This window comes from Typopeltis vanoorti, chromosome 24 (genome assembly GCF_054136105.1).
Source record: "Typopeltis vanoorti isolate ZY-2024b chromosome 24, IOZ_Tvanoo_1.0, whole genome shotgun sequence".
Classification (NCBI taxonomy): domain Eukaryota; kingdom Metazoa; phylum Arthropoda; class Arachnida; order Uropygi; family Thelyphonidae; genus Typopeltis; species Typopeltis vanoorti.
The window spans coordinates 64,451,229-64,478,596 of record NC_143572.1 but is presented as its reverse complement, the minus strand read 5'-3'; the positions used below and the strand labels follow the sequence as shown (position 1 = coordinate 64,478,596).

At 37.1% G+C, this 27,368-nt stretch overlaps 1 protein-coding gene across 1 annotated transcript; it reads left to right on the top strand.

Moving 5' to 3' along the window:
- The first annotated feature begins 8,272 nt into the window (after nt 1–8,272).
- Nucleotides 8,273–25,098, top strand: LOC150093324 (acetylcholinesterase-like). The gene is made up of 4 exons (XM_090413810.1): nt 8,273–8,394; nt 16,712–18,267; nt 23,618–23,796; nt 24,957–25,098. Exons 2-4 carry the CDS (start codon nt 16,760–16,762, stop codon nt 25,013–25,015), a joined length of 1,746 nt encoding a protein of 581 aa, XP_090269936.1. The 5' UTR covers nt 8,273–8,394; nt 16,712–16,759; the 3' UTR covers nt 25,016–25,098.
- The last annotated feature ends 2,270 nt before the right edge of the window (nt 25,099–27,368 follow it).

Here is a 27,368-nt window from a genome sequence, read left to right as displayed (position 1 = left end):
ACCATCGTGTTATGGAAGATTGGTTCCATGAAGATTTCAGGGAAGAGAAGTACTTAGCTGGGAGTAGGAAAGCCAGTTTGTTGGTTCCATATGAATCGATAGATAGTCGACTGTATTTGCTTGATAAATTGCACTCATGGCGTGAGAATCTTTACTTTATGCCAATGACACTGGTAGCTATTTGGTTAACAATTATTATTCTTCCTCTTGCGGATGAATAGGCACGTATTCCTGCCCACATTCCTAATATTCGCTTGAAACGTTTATTGAGTGTGCCATTTCTTATTCATGCAAAATGGGCTCTATGGCAATTGTGCAAAGAGGACTGGAAAGTCGATAGCCTTGTATAATACCTCAATTGTATGGTATAGAAATGGTGTGCCTGTTGTTTATTTTCATGCAAAAGTGTGCTTTAGCATATAACAACTTAATGGATTGAATAATGCTTGAGTCAAACCCGAAGGCTTTCAAGTAATTGAATAGGTAGTGATGTTCAATGCGGTCGAAAGAGTTTTCTTGGTATAGTGTCACGAGATCAGTTGTTGAACTATTGTTGTTAGCTATGCTCGTCAGTTCTCTTATGAGGTGTATTTTTTCCTGGATAAATCGTCCGGGGATAGAATAGCTCTGGTGCCTATCTGTTATTTCGTCCAGCTCGCATTTCAGTTGGTTGAGAATGGTTTTGATATTATTTTATAGTCGGTGTTTACGACGGAGATGGCTCACCAGTTTCCTAATTTTGAAGCGTCTCCTTTCTTTGGGATAAGTTTAATAACAGATGTTGTCATATTGGGTGGGAAACGATTTGCTATTTTCTTCGACATATATTCTGTAGAGGAAAGGTCCAAGTTGTTTCTAGAAGGACTGCTAATATTTAATGGTGAGCCCGTCTATGCCAGGAGATTTATCTTTTGGTAAAGAGGTGCAGGTAGGTGTGAAATCGTATAGCATGATGGGGAATTATGTCTTATGCCGCATTTATGGGGACAGTCTTTTCACATCAAAAAGAACTAGATCAGTGGCATCCATGAATGATCGGTTTGCTTGGTATAGGTTTTTGTAATACTGCAAGGCAGTATTACAAGTAGTTACAGTATTACAAGCAGTATTACATCTGTCGTATATAGTATTTATCGAGGCCTACCTGGCATAGGGATCTGGTAGGTTTACCTTTGACCCTCTTGGAGAACACATTTTCATGTGGATGTAGGTTTCTGAAGATATCAGTCAGCTCGTAGTCATTGATTACATCCTGGAGAAGCTGAGCTAGTGAGAATCGATGTTCCTGGCATTGATGTCTTTTTTTTTCTTTTTTTTTTATGTTGAATCCATATACAGTACGTTGGCTGGTCAACCTATAGTAGGTTAGTACCGTATATGGGTGATGGGTTGTGAAAGGAGAAACTTGTTTACATTTGATTTGAACGCCTGTATATTGTATTCCTTGGGAAATACGTCAGGGTGAAGAGTGTTTCACAGTACTGAAATAGCAGGGATGAATGAGGAGGAGAAGAAACTTGTTCTGTGGTTTCGAGGTGTACTGTAAAACGATGTTGGGCGGCAGCTGTACGTGTTACAATGTTGTTTACGCCAGGAGAAGCTTGATGTCAAGATAATTCCGAGAAAAGAAATTTCGTCTTGTCTGTGAATTTGAGTGTTATCGAAAACAATGCTGGGGAAAATGGTTCTTTTTTGTGAGAAATAAGACAGAACTGGGTTTTACTAGCGTTGAAGTTGACAAGGTTGTCTGAGCCCCATCGGAGGATGGCTTGGAGGTCGGAATTAAGGGCAGTGGTGGTTGATGTTCTGTGAGTTGCGTAGAGTAGGGTTTGTTAAATGAAAGGGAAGAATGTAGTGTGCTGTCATCTGCAAAACTGTGTATTGAGTTAGAGGTCAACTGAAGTAGGTCATTGATATATAGAAATGTCTGTTGATATGTATGTCCATTGCAGGATACAGAGGGCAGTTGAAATCCCCTGCCAATAAGAGGTGGTCCTCATTGACTTTGCTGAGGTGTATTCTTGACGAACTCTAGTATCTGCACTGGAAGCTGTTCGTTTTGTTGTATATATACATTAATTACATGTATTTTCTTTCCTGTCTCAGTTCTAACGGGTGCATATATTACACAACCAGGAAAGGTATTGATGATTCCCAATTTTAGGATACTTTTTTGTGTGGTATCCAATACTGACTCCTGTTCATGAAATTGTATGGCAGGATAGCGGTGTATGGCATATGGGCAGTTCTTCCAGTATTGATATGAAACTTTGCTGGTGAAATGGAGGTTAGTTTCCTGCAGAGTAAATATTTCTGTTCGGTGGGCAAAGATATGCTGCAGGACGAACCTGTTTCGCCGTGGTATGGGTAAACTCTGTCTCGGTAAACTTTGTGAGACAAAGTTTACCGAGGTTCTCATTATATCCTCGTTTATTTTGTTTGGAGGAGTAATCTCCAGTTACTTTAGGGATAATTACTCTGCCGCTGGAATTCAAGCCCGTTGATCGGGTTGTATATTCTTTCCTGAGATTGATGGTTTAATTCTTAATTTTTTCCCCTGCCAGAATTGTTCTTAATTCTTCCCGCTGTATTATAAGGTCACTGATATCGGCGATATAGTCGTATGCTGTCAGCAGTTTTTGTGAATAGACTCGAACTTTCTTAAGAAAACTCTAAACTTACTCATTTGTTAGTGGGCCTTCAGTGTGTGGAAGACCTGCATTTTCACTTTCTTTTTCATCATCTGAGGACTCAAGAAGCTCGATCTTGTCATCTTCCCCTGTACAGTCGGTTGGGAGGGTTCCGGGATGTTTGGAGCAAACATTCTCAGTTGCAGCTGCGCGGGTTCGTCTTTAGATGTCTTTCTGCTTTTTTTTCCCTCGCATTTCTTCGTTATATTGGTCTATTTCCTATTTCATTTTGTCTAGGATGGCTTTTAGCCGATATTGGCATAGGCTCTTCCTAAAATTGAGTTTCGTTAGCGCCACTTGTTTTTGTCTCCTTGGTATTTGGCTGGGGTTTGTGCTTTTGAATTTTGTTGTTTATTGGGGATGCTCCGTTTTTTGGGTGTTGGATGTTTCATGCTTCTAGTTATCTGATACGCTAGGATTGATAGTATTGTTAGCTGGTTTCTCATTTTTGAGTATATATGAACATAATCTCGTTACATGTCTTTCTTCGTGGCAGTAGATGCACTGAGTAGCAACAGTAATGTAAAAGGTGTAAGATAAGATACTCCATCTATTTCCGTATTTATTAGTAAAAAAGACTTCTTGCGAAGCCTCCACTACTAAGCCTGAGTTCGCCCACATCAAATTAAAAAATATAATAATTTTGTATCGCCATAGATCAGGTGTTTATGACTATGCCGATATATAACTTGAAGTTAATTTAAATATAAAACAGCACAAAATCCAACTTTAAGCAAGACAAAGGAAGGAAGGAATTTAAGTACGTAATTTTAGATTATAATTACACATGCACTATTTTAGATATATCATAGTAGAATGGTAATTGTTTAAATTTTGCATTTTTCCCAAGGTCGAATCTGATTTAAGCTACTGCTCTGACCCAAACCGCATCGTTCAGGGTGAAATAGCGTGATTATTCCTTATTCTCATACTATGCTATGTGCTTATTGAGTGTGTTCTTCTGAGCAAACGACCTGTTTTTCAGGATAAAAAATTTAGGAAGAAAAACTCTCACACCTCTGTTTGAGTTCTGCCAGGTCACTTCAGCTGAAGAGTCCTGATATACTTAGATATTTGCATCTACGAAAAAATTTGAACCCAAATGAACCAGGCTGTGAGGCAGTGAGACCGGCTGAGTAGGAGGCTCATTTCCAAAGGTATTCGCTTCTATTATTTTTTTAATCTTTGTGTTGATCAACAACGTGTGTGTGTGTGTGTGTGTGTGTGTGTGTGTGTGTGTGTGTGTGTGTGTGTGTGTGTGTGTGTGTGTGTGTGTGTGTGTGTGTGTGTGTGTGTGTGTGTGTGTGTGTGTGTGTGTGTGTGTGTGTGTGTGTGTGTGTGTACACACACACAACGTATCACCCATGAGACACTTCAACGTCTATACCAAACAAATGCTATGTATGTGCTGACCAGGTAAAGAGCAAAACATTCTTGTTTTTTAAGAACTAGAGGTTAAAGTGGTTAGGCAATACTTCATAGAGTGTGTGTGTTCCACAGAACTGAGGTAAATGGAATGGAAGATTTGTAGAAGTAAGAGGTTTGGTAAATCACCAGTTCAGCTGTAAGAGAATGTTAAGACAGCTCTTATTATTTATATGGACACTCCATTGTGTCACAAGGTTCGTTCTGGGAGAACCCCACTATCAATTAACACAATACCAATCATACATCTCCTTAAACGTATTCACTGTTGGCGGACACAACTACCTCTGGCAATCCATTCCAAACAGTCATCACTTTCCAATTAATGAATTTACTCTGTCTACCCTTGAAAACCACTCTTAGAAAACTTCCTACTGTTACCTGTTGTTTGTGTTATATACAGCAGATTTTTACTCCACTTGATTCCAATTAGATGTCTTGTGTAAATTTTGAGTGAATATTATTACATTTGTGTAACTTTCTTGTAAATGTATAACTTAATTTCGTGTTGCCCTACCCATGTGTTTTAGAATAGAATGTGGAAACTGGCGAGTAAGAATGGCTAAAGAGAGGCTTTAAGACGATTACCAATCATCCATGATCTCTTCTGAACAGCAAAAAGTTTTAGAGAGGTTTTATATGCACAAATATGAGAGCAGTATTGCCAGGTTCGGCAAATTTATGGTTTATAGAGAAGAATTTGCTAGATAGAAGAAAAGGAATATCTTGAGCCTCCCAAAACTTGGCTCCCAAAACTTGGATGCCAAGTTTTGGGAGGCCACCGTTGAAGAGATGTGTTTGTGCAATGGAATGCTAGAGTATGAGACAGTCTGCAAAGAGATATTTGTTTTCATTTTGACAGATAAGTTGAGTATTATCAAATTAAGGGGGGGAAGATAAAACGATCGAGAATATTGAAGTTGTGATTCCCACTGAAGATGGTATGCAGATCAGTGTTTATGACACTTATTGATCTGGAAGCTTCAGATGTTTTAGCTGTGCAAGGCTTCTCATATGAGTAGTTGAATGAAGAATACTTCTATCAGCTAAACGAGTGTGAGGTCATTGATGTATAAAAGGAAAAGGACCAGTGAAACAGTAATGCCGTCAGCAGCCATTCAAATGAAAAGTCTATTCATTGCTTTCGGTTTCTTCTATATGTCGTATCTGTGTTTATATACTTAATGCCTTTTATTTTGTTAAAAGGAAGAGTAGGCAACACAAAATTAATTATACATTTATAAGACACTTTCACAAAAGTAATAGCATTCACCAAAACGTATACAAGTATTCTAATTTGAAGCAAGTGGAATGCAAATCTGCATTTAGACCTGTTAATTAAAATAGCACAAAGTGACCAAGAAGTCCAAAGATATGTGCCTTTCTCTTTGAAAGACCAGGGATCGAGTCCCATACAAACACCAGCAACTGTTGTAAGAGATCATATATCAGTTAGACGATTTCATTTTCAGGAGAAAAAAAAATGATGGCAGTTCACAAGGGTTTTTTTTTCAGAAACTTAAGCTTATCGTTTTTCTGGATAGAAATACAAGCAGGTAGTGATATAACATGCTGGATTCAAAGTCTTAATTGCTTTGGTAACTACTGTAATGGACTAAATAAATGAACAAAAGGTTATATAAGTGACTGCGTGGGCTTATCACAATGTTTGTGATATTGTCAGAGGAAGATTTAATGGATCGAGTCGAGTCACTGACTAAAGGAACGTTTACAAGCTTTCTTTTTTTTTTCAGTCTTTTCCTAAGTTAGTTGTTATTTTAAGAAGAGTAGGATATATCTCGTGGAAACTGGTTTTAAACGATGTATATTAAAAATTTAACCATAGTAGATGACGGCATTTGTCTCTTGTCAACTCCCAATAACTTCAAAATCATCAGTAACCAGAAGCTCAGCATTTAGGTTAAGGTTGACTGTAAAGCGATTTCCAAAAAGTTGAGTTTAAATCTCAGCCTAATCCCTATAGGAAATCAAAGTTATTTAAATTTATTTAGTACAAAGTATATTTTTAGAAGTAGCAGAGAAATGGTTCCAGATTGATTCAGAGTGGAGAGCTAACATGTTTGCAAAATCTGTAGAAAATATAGTGAGTAGATTATATACACCATTCTCGAGCTTAAAAAAATATGCGCATCCAAATTGCCTACAGGGAATAGACAACACGATAAAGCCTTATCGATTACTTTATTTTTGATAAGGATATCAGGTTGGTCCAGTATAAAAATATACACATGGGGGTTTTAATAAGCATCCACCAGATAGTGTTGAATAGGAATTAATCAGTGTCCCAATGAAATGTTTCGTAAAAGGATCGAAGGCAATTCCGATTTGATTTGTTCATTCAAATATACAAACATGATGGGATGGAGGATTAAAAAGTTTGAAAATAGAGTCAAATCTTAGAAGCCGATTTACAAATCTGAAGAAAAAGCTGAATGAATTGGCACATGTGATGGAATTTGCTACAAAAGTCTAAAAATAATTCGTGAGTACATATGATAAAAAAATAGTCCATGAAGGAAAGGGCGCATATGGAGAGTCCTTAGCTAGTAAACTAGTGCATGTGATCTTGGAGTACGTAGGGAAAAATGTAGAAAAGCTGTGTACATACCAGGTAAGAAAACGTTACGATTCTCTTAAGAATATGAAACAAATATGAACTTTACAAAATGCTTTTGGGGTGATTGATAACATAAGGGTTAGATAACCTGGAAACTGCCTCCAACTAAATACTGAAAAACCTTTCATGTTACTTTTAAGCATCTAAAATGAATAAACAGCGGTGTTGCACTGTTCATACTATCGGCGTGGTTCGAATCGCACCCTATTTGATGAGCCGCAAATGAGATACCCACCTGTAACGTGGAAAGGCAGCTGCAGTAAATATCGCAGAGATGGTGCATTGCACTGGTATAAAAATTTTGACGTTTAATCTCTTGTTTGCTGAAGAAAAAATCCTCGCTATGCATTTAACTTTAGTCAAGTAATAGTTTTTTCAGAGACTTCTGAATAATCGATCTTTGAGGGCACATAAGAAAAGCAATTTCTCCTTGAAAGTGCGCCTAGCTTTTATTCCTGCAACTTTCAGGAATAAAAGTTTGTATCCTTTGCGCTAAGGTTTCCCTAACATACGTTCAAGTCTATCTGGAGGAACTTTTTCTAAGACATTCTTAGATAGGTTCCCAATTTAGTCGATATCTCTTGCACGGACAAGCGAGCTTTTCTACAGGAAGCTCTGCTTTCTCGTCACGTATATTCACGAGAATTGATCGTGGAACTCACTCTCTTTCAGATAGATAACGTGCTGCTATCGTCAGGCACTCCGAATCATCAACTATTTTTTTTTCTCTCAGAAAAAAATCGGTAACGCTCATGATCGAACACCTTTTCGCTAATACTAACGACAGCAATTGCCAAACGGTTCACCCATCAGTAACCAAGTTATTCGCTAACATCCAACAAGGGGATTAGACCAATCCCAAATTCAGCGTAGTCATTATGAATGCTCACTTGTCATTGAATTAGTTAGACGATTCAGTTGTCAGACTTGAAGAATGGTCACTCCTCAAGAATGTCCATTAGTTACTTCTCAAGCGTTAAGCGAAATTACGAAAGACTTTTGGATGTTGAGATGGATAATTAAAATAAAATGTAAATCTTAATTTGAGAGAAGATTCGAGAGATTATTTTTGAAGTGAAGTACGGAAAAACGAATAGAAAACACTTCCCGGTATGGAAGACACGTATATAAGAAACATTAGAATAAAACGAAAACTATAAAATCATCCTCTACAATAAACTGACTTGAGGCATCGGGTAATGATAGATAAAATACACGAAACCCTCATGATTAGTTGCTTCTGCTTTAATTCCAATCCACCTAACTAAATTTTTGCTTAAAAAAAAGGAATACAGTACTTTAGATTAATAAACGTGCACTCTCAAAATTTCTAGTTGGCACTGATATCGTAGTTTATTATTTTAATTTGAATAATACGCATGCAACCTTGATATAAATGGGAAACGCCCATCATCGTTAGGTGCTTTTCATTGGCACAAAGCCAAATATTCTCTAATCTAATAACTTTAATTATCTTTGCTGTATTTCACTTTATCAGGGTGACATTTTCCCCGATAACTTCAAGTCCTTTCAATAGCGATGGTAACAGTTGACTCTCCGCATTTGCGCTAGTCTTCCAAATACGTACAGTCTCGCTCTTACTTCGAAGTCAGCTACTTAAGAAACGATCAAGGGTCAGAGGTAGGTAACTAATTACAGTAAGTGATTGGTCGTTGAGAATACTTTTCTTTTTTTTTTTCATGATTGTTTATAGAAATGCGTTTGATATTTCAAGCCGAGTGAGGGAGAGAATTAGAGAAGTGACTTAGTAACAATTTTCATCTTTTTATAGAATCTTTGGACTATTATATAGTTTACATAGACTGCTACCGGTAACTCAGGTAGCAGCACATATTCACTTTAACTATTTAGAATTAGTTCAATATTGTTAAAGTTCCATTAGTTCCATAAAGTTTTGTTAAGATTTCTGTTGCAAATTACTTGATACAGATCGAATTTTGTATTTCTATTTTAAAAATGTGAAATACGTTATACTTATGAAGCCATTTCCGTATTATATACAATTAAGTATAATAATGAAGGGTTGCGTTTATCTATTGAGAATTCCTCCCACTCCCACTGTTGATTTGGGGGACGGTTTAAGTAAATAATATTATGTCGATGAGATATGTTTTATTTTAAGAATATTTTATGCATTTCGTTGATGTAATTTTTACTTTTCTATTTTTTTTTTGTGGTTCCATCTATGCGTGAATGATTACTTAAAACAAACAAACCAAAAAAATACATGAAATCTCTTGTATATAGTTTTAAAAATTATAATTTTTATGATAAATTACATGTTATGTAATGTTTTCCCTTTGTTTCCGTCTTTGGTGATTGTCATAAAACGATAATTAAATTTGTATAATTAAAAATCGATTTTGAAATCATGTCCTTGAAAAGTGGACGTCGGCCAAATAGTTGATAATCACTAGTTCTAAGATATGAAAAGAATAGAAAGAAAGAACAAATGAATGAAGGCATCATCGCATCCTTTATCTTCGTCACTATCCAAAGTTTAAGATGCAGACCTTAAACACCTTAAGATAACCGCTATAGATGTATAGTAACCTGTTTTCAAATCGCCTAGAGTGAAACATTCCAGGAAAAAAAAGGAGATAAAATAGATTGGTGGTCGAAAGTCGTTCCTTTAACCTGAGACCTTGCGATCTTATCTTATAAGATATGAAAATAATAAAAAAAAAATTTCATCTCTCATTGTTTAAGCGGAACATGATAACAGGCAACGTTATTTGTTTATTTTATTTTATTTTATTTTTGTCACAACCAGGAAAGAAACATCCGTGTAAAGTAGAACAAAATAATACCTACCATAGTGAAACTTGTCAGTCGCACTGCTCAGAGTTTAATTTTATCTTGCATTACAGAACACACGCAATTTACAGACAAAAAATACTGGTTGTGGTAGTGGTGGAGGTGGGCGGTAGATGGCGTTGATGGAGATGATTCGTAGTAGAGGTTCGGTGTAGTAGTTGAGACAGTTGTAGGTGTCCTCCCGCGATGAGTCTTCGGACTCCTTGGAGGTATCACGAATAATAATAATAATAATAATAATAATAATAATAATAATAATAATAATAATAATAATAATTACAACACAAGGTAACCTTTTTTTTTTTTTTGGAAAAAAATTATGTGATTTTCGCTTATTTCGCGAGACAGCGTGCGAATTCTGATTTATCATCATATGCACTCCTCTTTCGACAGAATCACCGTGAATACTAAAGAGTGAAACGGAAGAAGGATGAAAACAAATCAAGATAATATGATCTTGTAACTGGATTTATATCGCTCTTTAGCTTTTATTATTACTGCCATGTATGTTATAGGTTATTAAAACAATAAATTTCATAGAAGAAATTACAAGAGTCATTTACTTTGTCAATTTTTATACTGTGTAAACAAAAACGAGCAATTCTGTTGCTCTAAAATTGTGAAATCGAAGACTGAGAGCATTCTAGGATACGAAGTGTTTCCTCTCTATCCCTCTGTGTGTGTGTGTGTGTGTGTGTGTGTGTGTGTGTGTGTGTGTGTGTGTGTGTGTGTGTGTGTGTGTGTGTGTGTGTGTGTGTGTGTGTGTGTGTGTGTGTGTGTGTGTGTGTGTGTGTGTGTGTGTGTGTGTGTGTGTGTGTGTGTGTGTGTGTGTGTGAGGCGAGGGGAATGGAATGTGTTCTTCTGTTTTGCTGATTTGGGATTGAAAAGCAGCGTTTCCCCATCCAAGGAACTCAAATACATAAGTAATCAACTCAAAAAAAATTGAACATAACACTGCACATCGCTACAGTGTTTATTAAAACACCAGAATGATGACGACCAATAAGTTCGAAACAGCTGTCAGGCCAGTGAACGTAAACACACTAATAAAAGGAGCGAATATATGCGCTTCTCGGTTGAGCTCCTATCTCTTAAGTAGTGGTAATCTAGGTAACTTCACTGCCGAAGATTATATTCTCATAAGCTGTCAAGAAGGTTTTAATCTAACTATGAAATCGAAATGGGTACATGATATCCTTTTTATAAAGCTGCTATTCAGGATTAGACAAAGATAGCAGCAGTGTTGCATAGTTGTATGGTCTTCAGGTCTATCCATACGGTCTAGAGATCGCATTAATCTTCAACAATGAATCTGGGGATGACTACAACTCCATGTCCTAAAAGTGACTAAGGAGTGTCCCCCACTCCTTTTGTAAACAAAACTCACCTACTGGATTTATTGTACTACTTATTGAAAAATGCAACTTAAATTTGGTATTTATTACACACAATAATATATATATATATATATATATATATATATATATATATATATATATATATATATATATATATATATATATATATATATATATATATATATATATATATATATATATATATATATATATATATATATATATATATATATATATATATATATATATATATATATATATATATATTTTGTATTGTAAACATAATTTTATATACAGGATTAACCGGTTTTTGGTTCTCTGCAGTCAGACAGAGAGGTTACATGCTCATACTCTTGTTGAGGTATGTTACATCGAAGTCACTTATAAGGCTAATTACATTTTTTTAAATTAAATTAAAGCCATTAAGAGTTATTTTAACATGATACTGTATAAGAACATAAATGTGGAAGAACATAGAAGTTACTATTGCACAATATTATCTATTTACATGAGAGTGCCAGCTGATTAATTTTCGCACTGTTAAGCACAACAATCCTTCTTTCTTCCCCATTTCTTTGGGGGGGGGGGGTAAAGGTGTCACTTCTATGCTGGAAAGTGGATTATAATGCAGTCGCCCTGCTCAGCCAGGAGTTGATTCCGTGGATTCCTTTCTTGGTGGAAAATATCTAAGGTGTTTTTTTGCCTATGGTGGTGATGCTCGTGTAGGATCCGACTTCTCACCTTTTGTAGGAAGGCTGCAGTGAGTTGGTCAGTTGCCTCTCTCTGTGAAGATGCTGTGCTGTCTGGTCTTGTTTGTCTGAGGTAGAAGTTGTATATTACCGCTTTCGCGGTGATGAAAAGGTAATTGCAGAATGAATGGTTATTTGACTCCTCATGGACGAGATTGAAATATTCCTCTTCTGTATGAAGACTACCACAGGTAAGAGCTGCCGTTTCCCGAGTCAAACTGATTAATTTAGTATTGACTGGGCATTCCAAGTAGATATGCCGGACCGTTCCTAATTGGTAGCAGAAGAGGCAGTTATCTGAGACATTTGAGTTAAATTTTCGTAATATAGTAGGAGTGGATAATATATTATGCCACATTCTCCACTGAATTATGCCACATTCTCCACTGAATATCTGCGTCAGGTTTGATGGCTCTTATGCGATATGGTAGATCCCATTGAAATAGTGTTTGATCAGATGATGCAGGATTTTCCAACAAAGTGCTTTGGTTCGACTGTTGTGTTAGTCTGCTGTAGATCTTGTTGGTGTTGCTGGGTGTAAGTTTTTCCCATGAGTTATTGGTTTTTATCAGAATGATAGGCGCCAAAACTTCTGAGTTTGGAGGGCTAAGCCCCACTTCTGTTATGCTATCAGGCATAGCGGCTTGAAAAGCGGCCTTTACGATGTCTATCTGCTCAGACTCATTCCCATATTCCAGGTTTTCGAGCGAATTTGGAAAGCGCCAGGTAAGGCTTGGAGAAAGAATGTCACCCAAGATCCTCACGCTTCGCCATCTCCATGGAGGAAAGAAAAATTCTTTCTGAGTGATCGGGCTTCTTACCATCGTGTTGTGAAAGATGGGTTCCATGAGGATTTCAGGTAGGGATGCTGTCTTCACTGTGTGCTGGAGGTTTAGCTTCTTCCATCGTCGAAGGGCATCTTTGTAGAAGTTTGTTAAATTTACAGGCACTTGAGCTGTTGTCATTCTTAAGGTGGTGGAGAGAGAGAGACCTCTAGTGGCAGAAGTGAAAATATACTCAGTGGTGCATTTGTGTGATATTCCCTGTTGTAGGGCATTAATGAGAAATCGAGCGCGGAACGTTGTTATCCTGTTGTCAATGGAGACCAAATTTTGTCCTCCATCTTTGAGAGAAGTACATAGCTTGGAGTAGGAAAGCCAGTTTGGTTTGTTCCATATGAATCGATATATGGTTGACTTTATTTGTCTGGATATATGGTTGACTTTATTTGTTTGATGAATTGCACTGGTGGCGTAAGAATCTTTAGTGTATGCCAAAGGACACTGGTGGCTATTTGGTTAACAATTATTGTTCTCCCTCTTGTGGAGGCAGAGGCTCGTATTGCTGCCCACTTTCCTAGAACTTGCTTGAAACGCTTGTTTAGTGTTTCCCAGTTCTTATCCACATAACAGGGTGTGTTTCCTAGGTAAATCCCCAGGTATTTGTTTCGCTCTGTGGACCAGGTAACAGACATTGGGGAATCGGTTCGGTTTTTCCATTTGCCACACCACAGTCCTATGGTTTTATGTGTGTTTAGTTTGGCTCCTGAGGCTGCCTGATATTGTTGGTATGCTATTTGTATGTTGTGGAAGTCCTCTTCTTTGCGGGCTATGATTGTAACATCATCCGCATATGCTGCCAGGGTTATGGTTTGGTAGGGAAGTTTAGGGCGGCATGCTCTGAGCAGCATGCTGAGTCTACACAAAAAGGGTTCAATGGCAATTGTGTAAAGAGGACCGGAGAGTGGACAGCCTTGTTTAATACCTCTGCTGTATGGTGCAGTTATGGTAAACCTGTTGTTTAGTTTCATGCAAAACTGTGCCTTGGCATACAACATTTTAATAGAGTGAATGATGCCTGAGCCAAAGCCAAATGCTTTCAAGCAGTTGAAGAGGTAAAGGTGTTCAACGCGGTCGAAAGCTTTTTCTTGGTCTAGTGTTACAAGACCCATTGTTTCACTGTTGTTGTTCGCTATGCTTATGAGATCCCTTATGAGGTGTAAGTTTTCGTGGATAGATCTTCCAGGGATGGAATAGCTCTGATGCCTATTTATTATTTCGCTTAGAGCGGGTTTAAGTTTGTTGGCAATGGCTTTGGATATAATTTTGCAGTCGGTGTTTGTGATAGAGATGGGTCTCCAGTTTCCTAGTTTCGTCGCGTCTCCTTTCTTTGGAATGAGTTTGATAACTCATGTTGTCATATTGAGTGGAAAGCCATTGGTATTCGCTTCGACAAAAACTCCGTAGAGGATAGTTCCAAGCTGTTCCCAGAAGGACTGATAAAATTCAGTGGTGAGCCCGTCTATGCCAGGAGATTTATCTTTAGGTAAGGAGGTGCAGGCAGTTTTCAGATCGTGTAACGTGATGGGGAGTTCTGTGTTACTCCTTGTTGTTGATGAGAGTCTTTTCACATCGGAGATGTGAAAAGACTCTCATCAACAACAATTATATTCGTGGCCTCCATAGATGTTGGGTTGGCTTGGTACAAATTTTTGTAGTACTGCAAGGTATATAAGAGGATTTCGTCATGATTTTCTATGATGTTTCCATTATCTGTTTTAATAGCAGATATAGTGGTGCACTCTTGTTGGAGTTTTTCTAGTGAGAAGAAATACTTTGTGGGGGCATCTGCGAAGTTAATATGTTTGCGTCGTGCTCTTATTAGTGCTCCTCTTGCAGAGTGCTCTAGGTGTGAGCGTATGGTGGCTTCTAGGGACTGGTATTCCTCAGATTCTGGATGATGCAATTGCTGTTGTTGTTGTTGCAAATTTTTAAGGGCTGAATGCTTATTCAAATTTCTTCGCTGACTATATTTTTGGGTGAATACCCTAACTTTGGATTTAAAAAGTGACCACCATTCGGAAATTGATTGTGAAGTAGGTATATCTCTGATGAGAGTTTCGATATAGATTTTGGAGGTTCTGAGATATTCTGTATCCTTTGGTAGGCTGTTGTTAAATATCCAGTATGCTCCTCCTTTGTATCTGGTGTGTCCAGGAAAGCAAATGTTAAGAAGGATGGAATCATGGTCTGATGCATGAGATGGATGGTATGTGACTCTCCTGATGTAGGGTATTGTGTGCATCGATGTGTAGTATCTGTCAAGCCGTGCCTGGTATAGGACACTGGCAGGACCACCTTTGGCTCTCCAGGAGAACACTTTCTTATGTGGGTGCAAGTGTCTGAAGGTGTCAGTCAGCTCGAAGTCATTTATTACATCCTGGAGAAGCTGAGCTAGTGAGTGTCGATGATCTTGGCATTTGCTGTCTGTCCATTGCAGGATCCAGAGTGCAGTTGAAATCCCCTGCCAGTATATGTGGTCATTGACCTTGCTGAGGTGGTTTTGCACAAACTCCAGTACCTGCACTGCAAGCTGGTCATTTTGTGGGATGTATATGTTAATGATATATATTTTCTTTCTTGTCTGAGTTGTAATGAGTGCATATATTGCACACCCAGGAAAGGTATCGTTTATTTCTACTTTTAGAGCGCTGTTTTGGTGAATTCCAATGCTGACTCCAGATCCATGAAGTTGTATGGCAGGACAGTGGTGCATGGTATAAAGCCAGTTCTTCCAGTGTTGATATGAAGCTCTGCTGTTGCAATGGAAGTTTGTTTCCTGCAGCATAACTATTTCTGGCCGGTGGGCAAGGATATGCTGCAGGACCAACCTGTTTCGCGGTGGTGTGGCACATCCTCTAGCGTTTAGTGAGAGGTTTATTGAGGTGCTCATTATTTTATGGTTTAGTTTTATTTGGTGCGGTAATCCTCACTTCCTTTACGGATAGTTACGCTGCCGCTGGGATTCAAGCCCGTTTATCAGGTAGTATATCCTTTTCCTGAGATTGGTGGTTTTTCTCCCTCTTTTTCCTGCCAGAATAGTTCTTAATTCTTCCAGCTGGGTGATAAGGCCACTGATGTCAACAGCGTAGTCATAGGCTGTCAGCAGTTTTTGTAAAGAGCCTCGAACTTTTTTAAGAAAACTCTGAAGCTGCTCATTTGTAAGTGGGCCTTCAGTGTGAGGCATGCTCCGATGTCTATTCCCTTTTCAATTAATGTCTCAGACCAAGATGCGTTGTTAAAGTACATTTGTACGGTTCCAGCAACTCTTGAAATGTGAGTTATATTTTTTGGGGGAACATGTTGAGCTACTGCGTCTAGATACTTTTCCAGTGAGGTATTTTCGATTGCGAAAATTACAATTCCATTGTCTCGGGAAACGCGGTTGGCTAGGTGAACGTTTGTACGCGCGGTGGTCGTTGTTGCAGTAGTATTAATTCGCGCGGAGGTATTAGCTACAATGTTGGCATAAGAGACGGAGAGTACTGACCTTTGTCCGTTGTTGTCCGGGGGGCTGCGACTGATGTCTTTTCCTTCTCTGGAGCTGTGGCTGGCGTCTTTTCCTTGATCGGAATTCTGCGACCTTTCACTGATTCCTGCTGAGCTCGGGCGTGGACCGGCTGCTGCTGGTGGTGATATGCTGTGGTTTATACTGGCCATTGCCTCGGGCGAATCAGGGGAAACGCAAGCTATCACAATTTCCAGGTACTCGAAGGCATACCGTTGTAACAATAAGCACACGAACAATGAAGTTTTTAAAATTTAAAATAACTTTTCCTAGATTCACAAATTTAGGAAACTAAATTTTTAACGCGATAGATTAGGTGTTTACGATTATGTAGGTATAAATATTGAAGTTGATTGACGTATTCGACCACACAAAATACAACTTTAGGCAAGAGCGACCTTGGACACGCCTGCACACTTCCGCGTCGCGAGATCATATATATATATATATATATATTTTTTTTTTATTGTAAACATAACAATCTTATATACAGGGATTAACCGGTTTTTGGTTCTCTGCAGTCAGACAGAGAGATAGATAGATAGATAGATAGTTCGGTATTCATGCCAAATCACATAAATCGTACAGCTGCAGCAGCTATAAGTTTAAACTTTTCACAGAACCATTCTTATATTTCACCTGATTTTGATTTTTTTTCTCTTGCAGATTATTTCCAAGGTAACTCTAACAGTAAATTGAAAAAGATTGCCAACTATGATATTCAGAAGTTGCCTTTTATTTATTATTGGACTTGCCACATATTTCTATTATGGTGCTGATACCCAAGCAACGTCTGAAGATTTGATTGTCAACACTAAATACGGTCCAATAAAAGGTAAAAATATACCAACACCGGGTAAGAAGTCAGTCACAGCTTTTCTTGGTATTCCATATGCCAAACCTCCTGTAGGTGAGAAACGCTTCCGTCCACCAGAACCCATCGAGCCATGGACCGATACACTGGAGGCAATCGAGTTACCAGATGCATGCATGCAAGCAAAGATTCCAATGAATAAAGATATGGAAAAACAGATGGCTATGTTTGCTTCCAAGAATCCTAATGAAGACTGTCTGAAGCTAAACGTATGGGTCCCACAGCCACATCCGAAGAAGGCTGCAGTTATGGTTTATATTTATGGGGGAGCATTCATTCTTGGATCAACCGACTCGTTTATTAACGATCCCAAGGTTTTAGTTTCAGAAGAAAATGTTATTGCAGTGTCAATGAATTACAGAGTTGCATCTTTAGGTTTCCTTTATTTTGGACGTTCCGATGCACCAGGAAACGCAGGGTTAATGGACCAGACATTGGCCATTCGCTGGGTAAAGGAGAATATTGCTGCCTTTGGAGGGAATCCTGAATCCATTACTCTTTTTGGAATAAGTGCTGGAGGTGCAAGTGTAAGTTACCATCTGTTATCACCCTTCAGTCAAAAATTATTCAATCGGGGCATCATACAGGGTGGAACTGCAACATCTCCTTGGGCCGTACGTGAGACGACAAATGCCATTGAACAAGGTCTCCAACTAGCGAAACTGGTTAACTGTCCCTATGAGAAGAATGACCTTGACAATGTCCTGGATTGCCTACGTAAGAAAGAGGCAAATGATTTAGTGGAACAAGAAATTTATTTACAAGAATTTCTTGAATTTTCATTTGTTCCTGTGGTAGATGGAATATTCATTAACGATAATCCAGAAACGATATTGGAAGCTAAGCAGTTCAAAAATACGAGTATTCTTCTTGGAACTTGTTTGAATGAAGGAAGTATGTTTCTCCCTTCTTATCTTCCTGATATTTTCAGAATGGTGGATGACCTTACTATCACACATGAAGAATTCATAGAAGCTTTGAGGACATTTTCTCCATCGAGTGATGAGTTAGTTGTAGAAGCCATTATCCATGAATACACAGACTGGGTAGGATCGGATTTCATTGGTGGTGTGGATAAATCAGTTAGCGATCGTTACTTTGTGTGTCCTACAGAGCAGTTTGCTCGGGAGTTTGCAAATGCCGAAAATGATGTCTATCTCTACAGTTTCCAGTACCAGTCACCTCCTCTTTTTAAAGGTTTTCCTGTGAAGTGGATGGGAGTTCCACATGCTACAGACATTATGTATTCGATGGGCTTATTTTTGAATGAAGTACTGAAAAGTGGATCGGAAGGTATACAACTGTCGAAAAGACTAATGCGAATGTGGGCAAATTTCGCCAGAACAGGGTAAGGTTGATGTTGTGGAAATTATTTATTATTCGGTGAATAATTTAGTATTGAATTCTTAGTAGTTCTGTATTGTTTTTGTATTATATAGTTTAGTATGCTGTCTTATCGCTAAACCCATATATTTTTTCTTTTATTATTTGTCCTTTTTTGCTTTGATGGTACGATCTACGGTAACAAAAGGAGCGGTCGGATTGTAAGAAAAAAAAAGAAGAATTTCCAACGCTTGCGTATACAAGGGAAATGGTCCAAAACCAAAAACGTTTTGATACCTCCTTATTCGTAAAACAAGATATATATAATTCAAATGACCCACGTCAGCACGAAATTAGTGTTTGTATAACACTGCTCTATTATCCATAGTCGTTTCACTGATGTTAATTTCTTTTACATTCGATAATTCCTAAAGACATTGTTGGGTTTAACTTATTCGAAGTTATCTATTCCGCTGGATGTACTTAGCGTGAATACTTCTCATGGACTAATCTTGTAATCGTTCTGTATAGCATTTTTGATTTAAATCTAAGATATCACTTCTCTTCTCCTGAAAAATCTTAAAATGGTAAGGCGATGGACAGAGAATTATTATAAATTATAGATGCCAAGAAATTATATTCTTGTTTTAATACTTTATCCAAGTGTAAGCAAACAAATTTTGCGCGTGAAAAATAATTTCACGACTGGGATACTTGTATATAGTGTCTAATGACTTCACATCACTTGTCTTATTATCCCATAATGCAAAGCGCGTATCCTTATGGACATGTATTATGCTAAGCATTATGGGAAGGGTCGCTACTCAGACCGGTTTCGACCTTTATTGAGGTCTTATCAAAGGGAGCCAGACTCTAGGAAGGCAAGTGATGTGACGTCATTAGCCTTTATTATAGAGCTTCCCAGTCATGAAGTTACTTCAAGCGCAAACTTTGTTTACTCACACTTGGATAAAGGATTAAACCAAGAAAATAATTTCTCGGTATCTTTAATTAATAGTATAACCAAGTGGAAAAACTTTCAACATCTATCTCTAATTTAGAAATCAAATAACGCCGAATTTTTAATACAAGTGTTGTAGGTTTTACCTACAACATCAAAAAAAAATTAGTGTCCGTGCTAACTACACTGTGTCCAAAGATGAACTACATTTTTACCTGTATAAAAACATTTTCATGACGACAGTCAAATATGGACATAAAATTTTTTGTCAGCATACTAATCAACTAATCAATTAAATTTCACAAGAAATGTGTTATAATTTGTAGAAATTAAATCGCAATACGTTTTTGGCAAATGTTACAAATTTCCTAATGTCAAAGTTAAGGAATTAATGTACAGTGCTTACAGAAAACTATGCGGAGAGACTATATGGGTACACTTTTCCGGCAATTCGTATAGTAAAGGTATGTAAATTCGTTTCACTTAAACCTTGGTATTATTCAGGTCCACCTACTCACTAATGAGACCTCAATAAAGGTCAAAACCGGTCTGGGTAGTGACCTTTCCTCATAATGTAAAACAGTAATACATCTCCTAGGAGTTGTTAGCCTTAATATTTTCTCATAATTTACATTATGAGAAAATATTAAGGATAGTGAGGGAGCTTGCTCCACCTTTGCTCCGAGTTGCCGTAGTGTTGTACTACCAGGTGTTGACTTACGCTTGGACTCGCCGATAGTTCTTCGGCATGAAACTCTTAGATTTAGATCTCTGAGTTTCGTATCCCGCTTTAAAATAATGAGGGATTTATTATCCCCTTAACTTAATTATGCGGAGAGAAATTTCAGTCAGGAATGTGTCCACCACGAACTGCGATGCAGTTCTTCGTATCATTGGGTTGAGGTTAGATTAGCGTGCTGGCCATTCGATTCAATTAATATCATCGGTCTGCAGAAGTATCTCCACTGCCCTTGTATGTTGTAGTGTGGCCTTGTCATGCATAAAAATGAAATATTCACCTACATCACCACGGAACAATCGAACATGACGTTGACGAACTTCTTTGCAATATCGTTCACCAGTCACAGTCCTTTTTTCCAGCTCAGTGCGTCTATTAAACATAATACCTTCCCAACCAGGACTCCAGCAATGCCGCATTTATCTTTTCAAGAACATTTTCACGCCTACTTTCTGGAACACACATTCCATTGGTTTGAAACGTTACCCAGAGCCTGCATACAATGCTGTGTGAGATTCCAAAGTTTCCGGACATATCAAAAATTCTGCCTCCTTCTTCATGGTTTCCAATAATTCCTCCCCTCGTAAGATCATCTAGATGATATCTTTGAGATATTACGGGACATTAAAGTTTCCGACTTTATACCTTCACGAAAAAAGGTTTCTTCAAACACAGTTCACTCAGCGCAACCTTTTGTCTTTTATCCTACTCAGTGCTACCACGTGATTCCTTTGTGTGATTCGAAAAGTTGAATGTGTATCTGCTCTATACTCGAAATCGTCAGCTATACAAATTGCGACAAGCAGATATGTCGGAATTTGTGGAATTTTAATACTCTCAAAATTAATCTTCAGAAATAGTGTTCGTCCTTAGGTTTTGGACACCAACGTGTATTGCAATATCGCACATTACTTTCAATGCGTTTCAAAGGACAGAGCTTCATGTCCTGGGCGACTTCGAATGAAAACTTCAGTACTAGTAAATTGGGTAGGTAACAATATCATTGTAGCCAAGTAAGTCAGCGGTGTCTCTGGTATACTGAGAAGATTGCGATATTTAAACTCTATAAAGTTATCCATCTTATCGCAGACTTACATTTCTTGCATCTCCATTCTACAGTGATTGCATAATCATTGACCGTTTAAAGTTTAATACTCTCAAAAGCTTATTAGTACGAAAATATTATTTTTTCGTTCAATAGTCATTTATTCGTGATCATGATATAATTATTAATAATATACATATAAGATATAGATATGTTAGCTTCTCAAAAATAGGAAAATCACCGGGAATTGATGGTGTTACAATGGAACTGATACACGAAGTAGGTGACATCATCATAGACACCTTGCTAAATTTATTCCAAGATGTATGGAACACAGAGACTTGGCCTTCTGATTGGCGGACTTCTGTCCTTGTACCTATTTCTAAAAAGGGAAACAGCAATAAATGTAGCAATTATAGAACAATAAGCCTTATTAGTCATCCAAACAAAATCCTGTTAAAAATACTACTGTCAGGAATCGAAAAGAAAATAGAAAGCAGACTGTCAGATGAACAAGCAGGTTTCCGGAAGTCCAAAAGTACAATTGACCATATTTTTACAATACACATATTAGGCGAAAAATACATAGAACATAACAAAATAATCTGTCACAACTTTTTAGACCTTCAAAAAGCTTTTGACTCAATATGGCACGAGGCATTTTGGAAAATTTTAGAAATTATGGTATTAACAACAAAATCATTAGGATTATTAAATCTCTTTATTCCTCATCTGATATGAGAATTGAAATTAAAAATTACAGCAGTGACCGTTCTGGGCAGACGGGGGGTAAGACAGGGATGCATCTTGTCCCCTCTTCTTTTTAATTGTTTTCTGGAATATGTCATAGACTGATGAATATGACACTGGAATAGTAGTTGGCGGATTAAGAATAAATAACTTACGTTTGGCAGATGATATCGGTCTTCTGGCAGAAAGTGAAGAAGAATTACAAGAGATAACCAACCGCGTTTTCGGAACATTAAAAAAAATACGGATTATACATAAACTTACAAAAACAAAAACAATGATAACCTAAAAATCAGACATTGATTTCTTAAAGATACAAATTGGCAATAAACAAATTGAGAATGTAAACAAGTTCACTTATCTAGGAAGTAAAGTCAAGATGGTCGCTCAAAAACCGACGTTAAATACCGAATGGCTAAGGCAACCGTGGCCCTACAGAAGTTAAAACCATTGTGGAGAGATAACAGAATAACAATCACAACCAGACTAAGACTAATTGACACCTTGGTGAATTCTATCCTCTTGTATAGTTGTGAGGCCTGGACTTTATTGAGGGAAGATGAGAGGAGACTCCTGTCTTTTGAAATAAAAACTTACAGAAGACTTTTGAGAATTCCCTATACCGCTCACGAAACCAATGAAAATGTCCGAAAACTGATTGATTCAATAGATGGGAGAAGAAGGGAAAATATTCTGACAGTCATCAGAAGAAGACAGACGAAATGGTTCGGACATGTGAAGAGGGCTAATGGCATTCTAAAGCAAGCACTAGATGGAATCGTTCCGGGATCAAGGGTTAGGGGCCGACCTCGATTAAAATGGACTGATAACATAAAAAATGGACAAATTCCTCCCTTTCTCAACTGACATCAAGAACAAGAGACCGAAATGATTGGAGGAGGCTAACAAAGAATAGGACCTACCAGCATGAGTGACCCAACGGTCCATTAAGGACTACGGGAGAGAAGAGAATAACTTATGAAAAAACATCTGGATAACAAGTAGTTGTATTGTTCTGACTGAACATATACATAGAAGCACGTCTGAATCTTCAATTAGTAGCCATGACATCACGTGTTTATATTCTATTTTATCAAAATGTTTTCTGTCACTATGTACTACCGCAACGAAGATGCAATAACTGACTTTTTTTTGTCTTTTATATACAATAGCAGAGTAATAATATCAGCAGTAGTAATTGCTGTTGAATGTTGATGAAAAGGTCATGAATGTATGTAATAAAAGAAAATATGTGTACTAGACATTGCGCCTGTTATCGTATGAAGATTCCTTAGCTCAGGTGGTGTCAACGATTCTTTTAGGTTGGAAAAACTTTCGTCTGAATCCAACTAAACACCATTATAGGGACTTTTCAACTGAAGGAGAGTTAGCCAGAGGAGGCAGCGTTTGTCCCTACTCAGAAATTCCACTTTTTCATTCGACAAAATGGGCAACCAGCTAGAAGAACATATGGGATTAATAAACTTAATGCACATGCTCAGAGCTTCAGTTGCTTGGTCCGCAATTCAACAACTACAACACCCTCCACGTATGAAAATAAAATACAACAAAAAAACGACAGATACAGCACTTCTTGCTGATATTGACAAAGTAAATATCTTACCTATCGAAAAATTACAAGTTATCTAGTTTCCCCTGAACCCTCAATTCTAGTTTTTGTCTCATTAGTTTTTATGTAACAGAGTAACCTCATTAATGCCAAAATTTAGATTTTAACACGATAAGTTTTAACTCTTCCCCAAACCCTTTGATGCAAATAAATAAACGGGGGGTGTAATTGTATGCACAACTGTATGATGTTTTCTTTTTTAATATTATGCTGAGTTAAATTAAATTCCTGCAATTTTCGTTTATTTCAGCAATCCAAATGTATCCCCAGATGGCTCTGAGGAAAGTCAAAAATGGCCTGTTTACACAACAGAAAGAAAAGAATATTTAATCTTCGATAAGCCAGAGTCTAGCTCTGTAGGTCATGGGTATCGTTCGAGGCAATGTGCCTTTTGGCAACGATATATCCCTTACTTGATACAATGGACGGGTTTGTATATTTTTTCATTTTTCTATCTTAGCTAAGTCACGTTTTCATTGAGAATTAAATCTTTCGAATTTATACGTCGTTTGTCTGAAATTACGCATGAAGCTCAGCGAGTCAGCGGATGCGAAGCACATATTTTTGCGCGCATTTATTTCGTGAGAAATAATTATACAATAACTAGTCTCCTAGCCGCCCGTCAGGTGACCGGTATATTTATAATAATAATCATAATAAACCATACGAGAAAACGTTTTTTTTTTCATTCTTTTTCATTGTCGATAAGATTGTTTTACTAAATGTATGAATATTAGTCTAATGCCTTGATAATAATGGGAAATTCAAATTCCATGCGATCATAACTACATGCTATCACAGTTACCGCTTTAGGTTCAAACTATAATCTTTAGAAACAGAACAAATAAATATAGTTTATACAATAAACAAATTAATGATTTTAGCAAACTTAAAGAAGAGGAAGTCCATTATTGGATCAAGATTATTGATGGTCAATAGTTTTTTTAGTCACATATTGTTAAAAAAAAGTGGGGTTCCGATAAACTGATGTAGAAAGAGAATTGAATTTCACGTTGATAATGAGCATCCCATAGGACAATACTCCTTTTTCATGCCTTTTAGTTTCTTTCTTTTTCTTTCCATTCCTCTGGTAATGCAGACCAACATGTAGATGAAATGTCGCTTTTCTCGATGAGTCCCTGACTCATGGAGGAAGTGACATATCATTCACACCAGAGTCATATCTTTTCTCGAATTCATTCATACTAATGCAACCCTGTCACTTCTTTTAGCAGACTTTACTTCCAAAACCCTATGATGTACGGGTGTGACAATGAGACTAAAAAAAAAAAGACATTAAAATGAAATACTAATTGAACTGCTCTCATCACCTACAAACACAAGCCATTCCAATCACGTATCGCTCCATTAGAGAAAAATCTAACCCCAATCAGTTTCTTTAAGTATCGTTCTGCCGATATCATACGACATTGGATACAACATTATGCCAAAGTGCATAACTTTACAGTTACTTACATTGAACTAATTTGGATAAATCCATTTATATTTTATATTATTTACATCTATTTGGATATAAATCATTTCTGAATTATGAGTATTATAGGTTATGATGAAATTTCTTATTTCAGAGACCAACAGTCATTGTGAAAAGAAAGATTCGAAACATTCCGTCTGGACAAGTCCTTGAAAATGTTATTGTACAGTTGAGTTTAACTTTGTGCTATTTTTGTACAGTTGAAAGTAGAAATAAAAACTTCTTAACAAATGAAACGAATTCTTGACCAATTGCTTTAAATATTAAAATGTGCGGTCGTATATTTTTTTTAAGACAGAAATAAGAAAATAAACATAAAAAATTGGTTTTCCTGCAGTATTTAGTATTGAACAGTTGTTTGAAAATACTTTTATCCCCGAATATTCAACAGTATCATTTCAATCATGTGGTCTTGATTCGGTTTTGGAAAACCCACATATTTCTCTTCATCATCACTTAAAATTATTTCATTTTTTTTCATTTTAAGTAAGGTCCAAGGATCGTTCTATTCGTTTGGTCATTCGTTCTAGACATACATAGTTTCGCCTTGGTTAAGGAGAAACTATATATGTCTCCTTGGTTTCTCCTTGGTTAATCTTGGATAGTTTCTCCTTGATTAATATATTATATTACACGCAAAACAATGTTTTGCGTGTAATATATTAACGTCTGAATATACAATTTCCAAGTACTCGTATAACACCAAGTATATTATTGTACTTATTAGCATTATACATGTCCGAAAGGGGGGGGGGTGCTTTGAATTATGGGATGCATACTAAAGGCAAGTGATATGAAGTCATTAGCCTCTATATACAAGTAGCTCATTCGTGAATATATTACACGCAAAACATTCTTTTGCGTAAGTTTTTCTGGCCAAACTATTTGTTTTTCAGCTCACTTTAGCTGAAAAGCCCTGATAAAGATATTTGCATCCATGAAGGAATCAATCCGAATCCAATTTTTTACCGCGCACGTGTAAGTAAAGAAGTTTTTTTGATGATGATAAATCAAAATCTGCAATCTGAACGCATTACATGAGTTGATTACTTTATTTCTGTTACGCATTACACATTATATCATGCTAGCAATAGTACTAAACAGTTTTATCACTGGACTTAATTTTCGTTTTCTGACTGTCAAAGCTTGTGGCGTTAGTGCGAAAATGAGAGAAAGCATGCTTTGATCATGCCTAAATTCCGCTTACTTCAAGGAATTCTTAAACAGAAACTCAATTTTTCAGTGTTCTTACAGATTGAATAGGTGAGATTGAGTTCTCACAAACTGGTGTATGTATGTGGAATTTTTTTAAAACAATAAAATAAAACTGCTCAATATCGTATACAAACTTAGAATGTCACAAAAAGTTTATAGACCTCTGTCATATGTTAACCAGAGTATGCAATCCACATACTCGCAATCTGTCCTCATAACCTAAATCCTAATCCGAATATAATTTCAGTATAATCTCTGTAACTCTTCTTTGCACCCTTTCCACAGCTTCTTTATCCCCTTGGAACCCAGGAGACCAAATCTCCGAACAATAATCCATGTGTGGTTTTATCAAAGCCTTATAAAGAGGCAAAATGACTGACTCATCCTTACTTGTCAAGGGTCGCTTCAACATCGCAATTATCCTCTGAGTTGTATTTGCAATTTTTGCTGTGTGACGTTTGAACTTCAAATTCCTGTCTACCAAGACGCCAAGATCCATTGCCTCATCAGTTTCTTACAGCATCACACTCTTACTGCTATTTATATATAGGCTATTTATATATAGGCTATTTATATATAGAGGCTTATTTATATATAGAGGCTATCTTAGGCTATCTTAGGCAATTTATATATAGAGGCTAACGACTTATTTTTAATTCCCGTAGTATCCTATAATGTAAAACATACCTCCTTTCTGTCGTATATAATACTATGCATTAAGTGAAGGGACATTACTCAGAGACCTATGAACGTTTATTGACGTCTCATCAGTGGGAGTTAGACCCAGAAGTCTAACTCCCACTGATGAGTTTGAAGTGATGTGGGAGTCATATATTTCTCATATACAAGTAGTCAAAATGGGTATCGCCATATTATTAAAATCTCTAGATTAGAGATAGTTGCACGATTAGAGATAGATTGTTCTATAACACAAGATTTCCTTGCTACACTCTATAGCTTTCGCGTAGTGCTTTAACCTCTCTCTCTCTCTCCTAATTCAGACAATATGCTACTTTATGGACTGCTTATGTGTATTATTTGATGGCATACAGTCTACTTACCCATACTCTGAGATCATCTTCCTATGAAACTTTAAAGTTCATAACGCAGATTGCCCCACCTTTGTAACTTCACAGTTCAAAAATGAAAGCTTAATTATCTGCTATCAATCATAATCTAAGGCAGAGTGCTGAACTGTCAGTGCAGCTTCACATATTCCTCATCACGTTTCCAACACACGGATCTTTTCTATTCTAACCAGCTTTTCCTCCTAATATGTTGTAAATGTCTG

Excerpts from the sequence above, each read along its gene's own strand:
- LOC150093324 (XM_090413810.1), top strand. The coding sequence starts at position 16,760 with ATGATATTCAGAAGTTGCCTTTTATTTATTATTGGACTTGCCACATAT. Across the intron at positions 18,268-23,617 it reads GCAAATTTCGCCAGAACAGG|CAATCCAAATGTATCCCCAG; the intron begins GTAAGGTTGATG and ends CGTTTATTTCAG. Across the intron at positions 23,797-24,956 it reads TTACTTGATACAATGGACGG|AGACCAACAGTCATTGTGAA; the intron begins GTTTGTATATTT and ends TTCTTATTTCAG.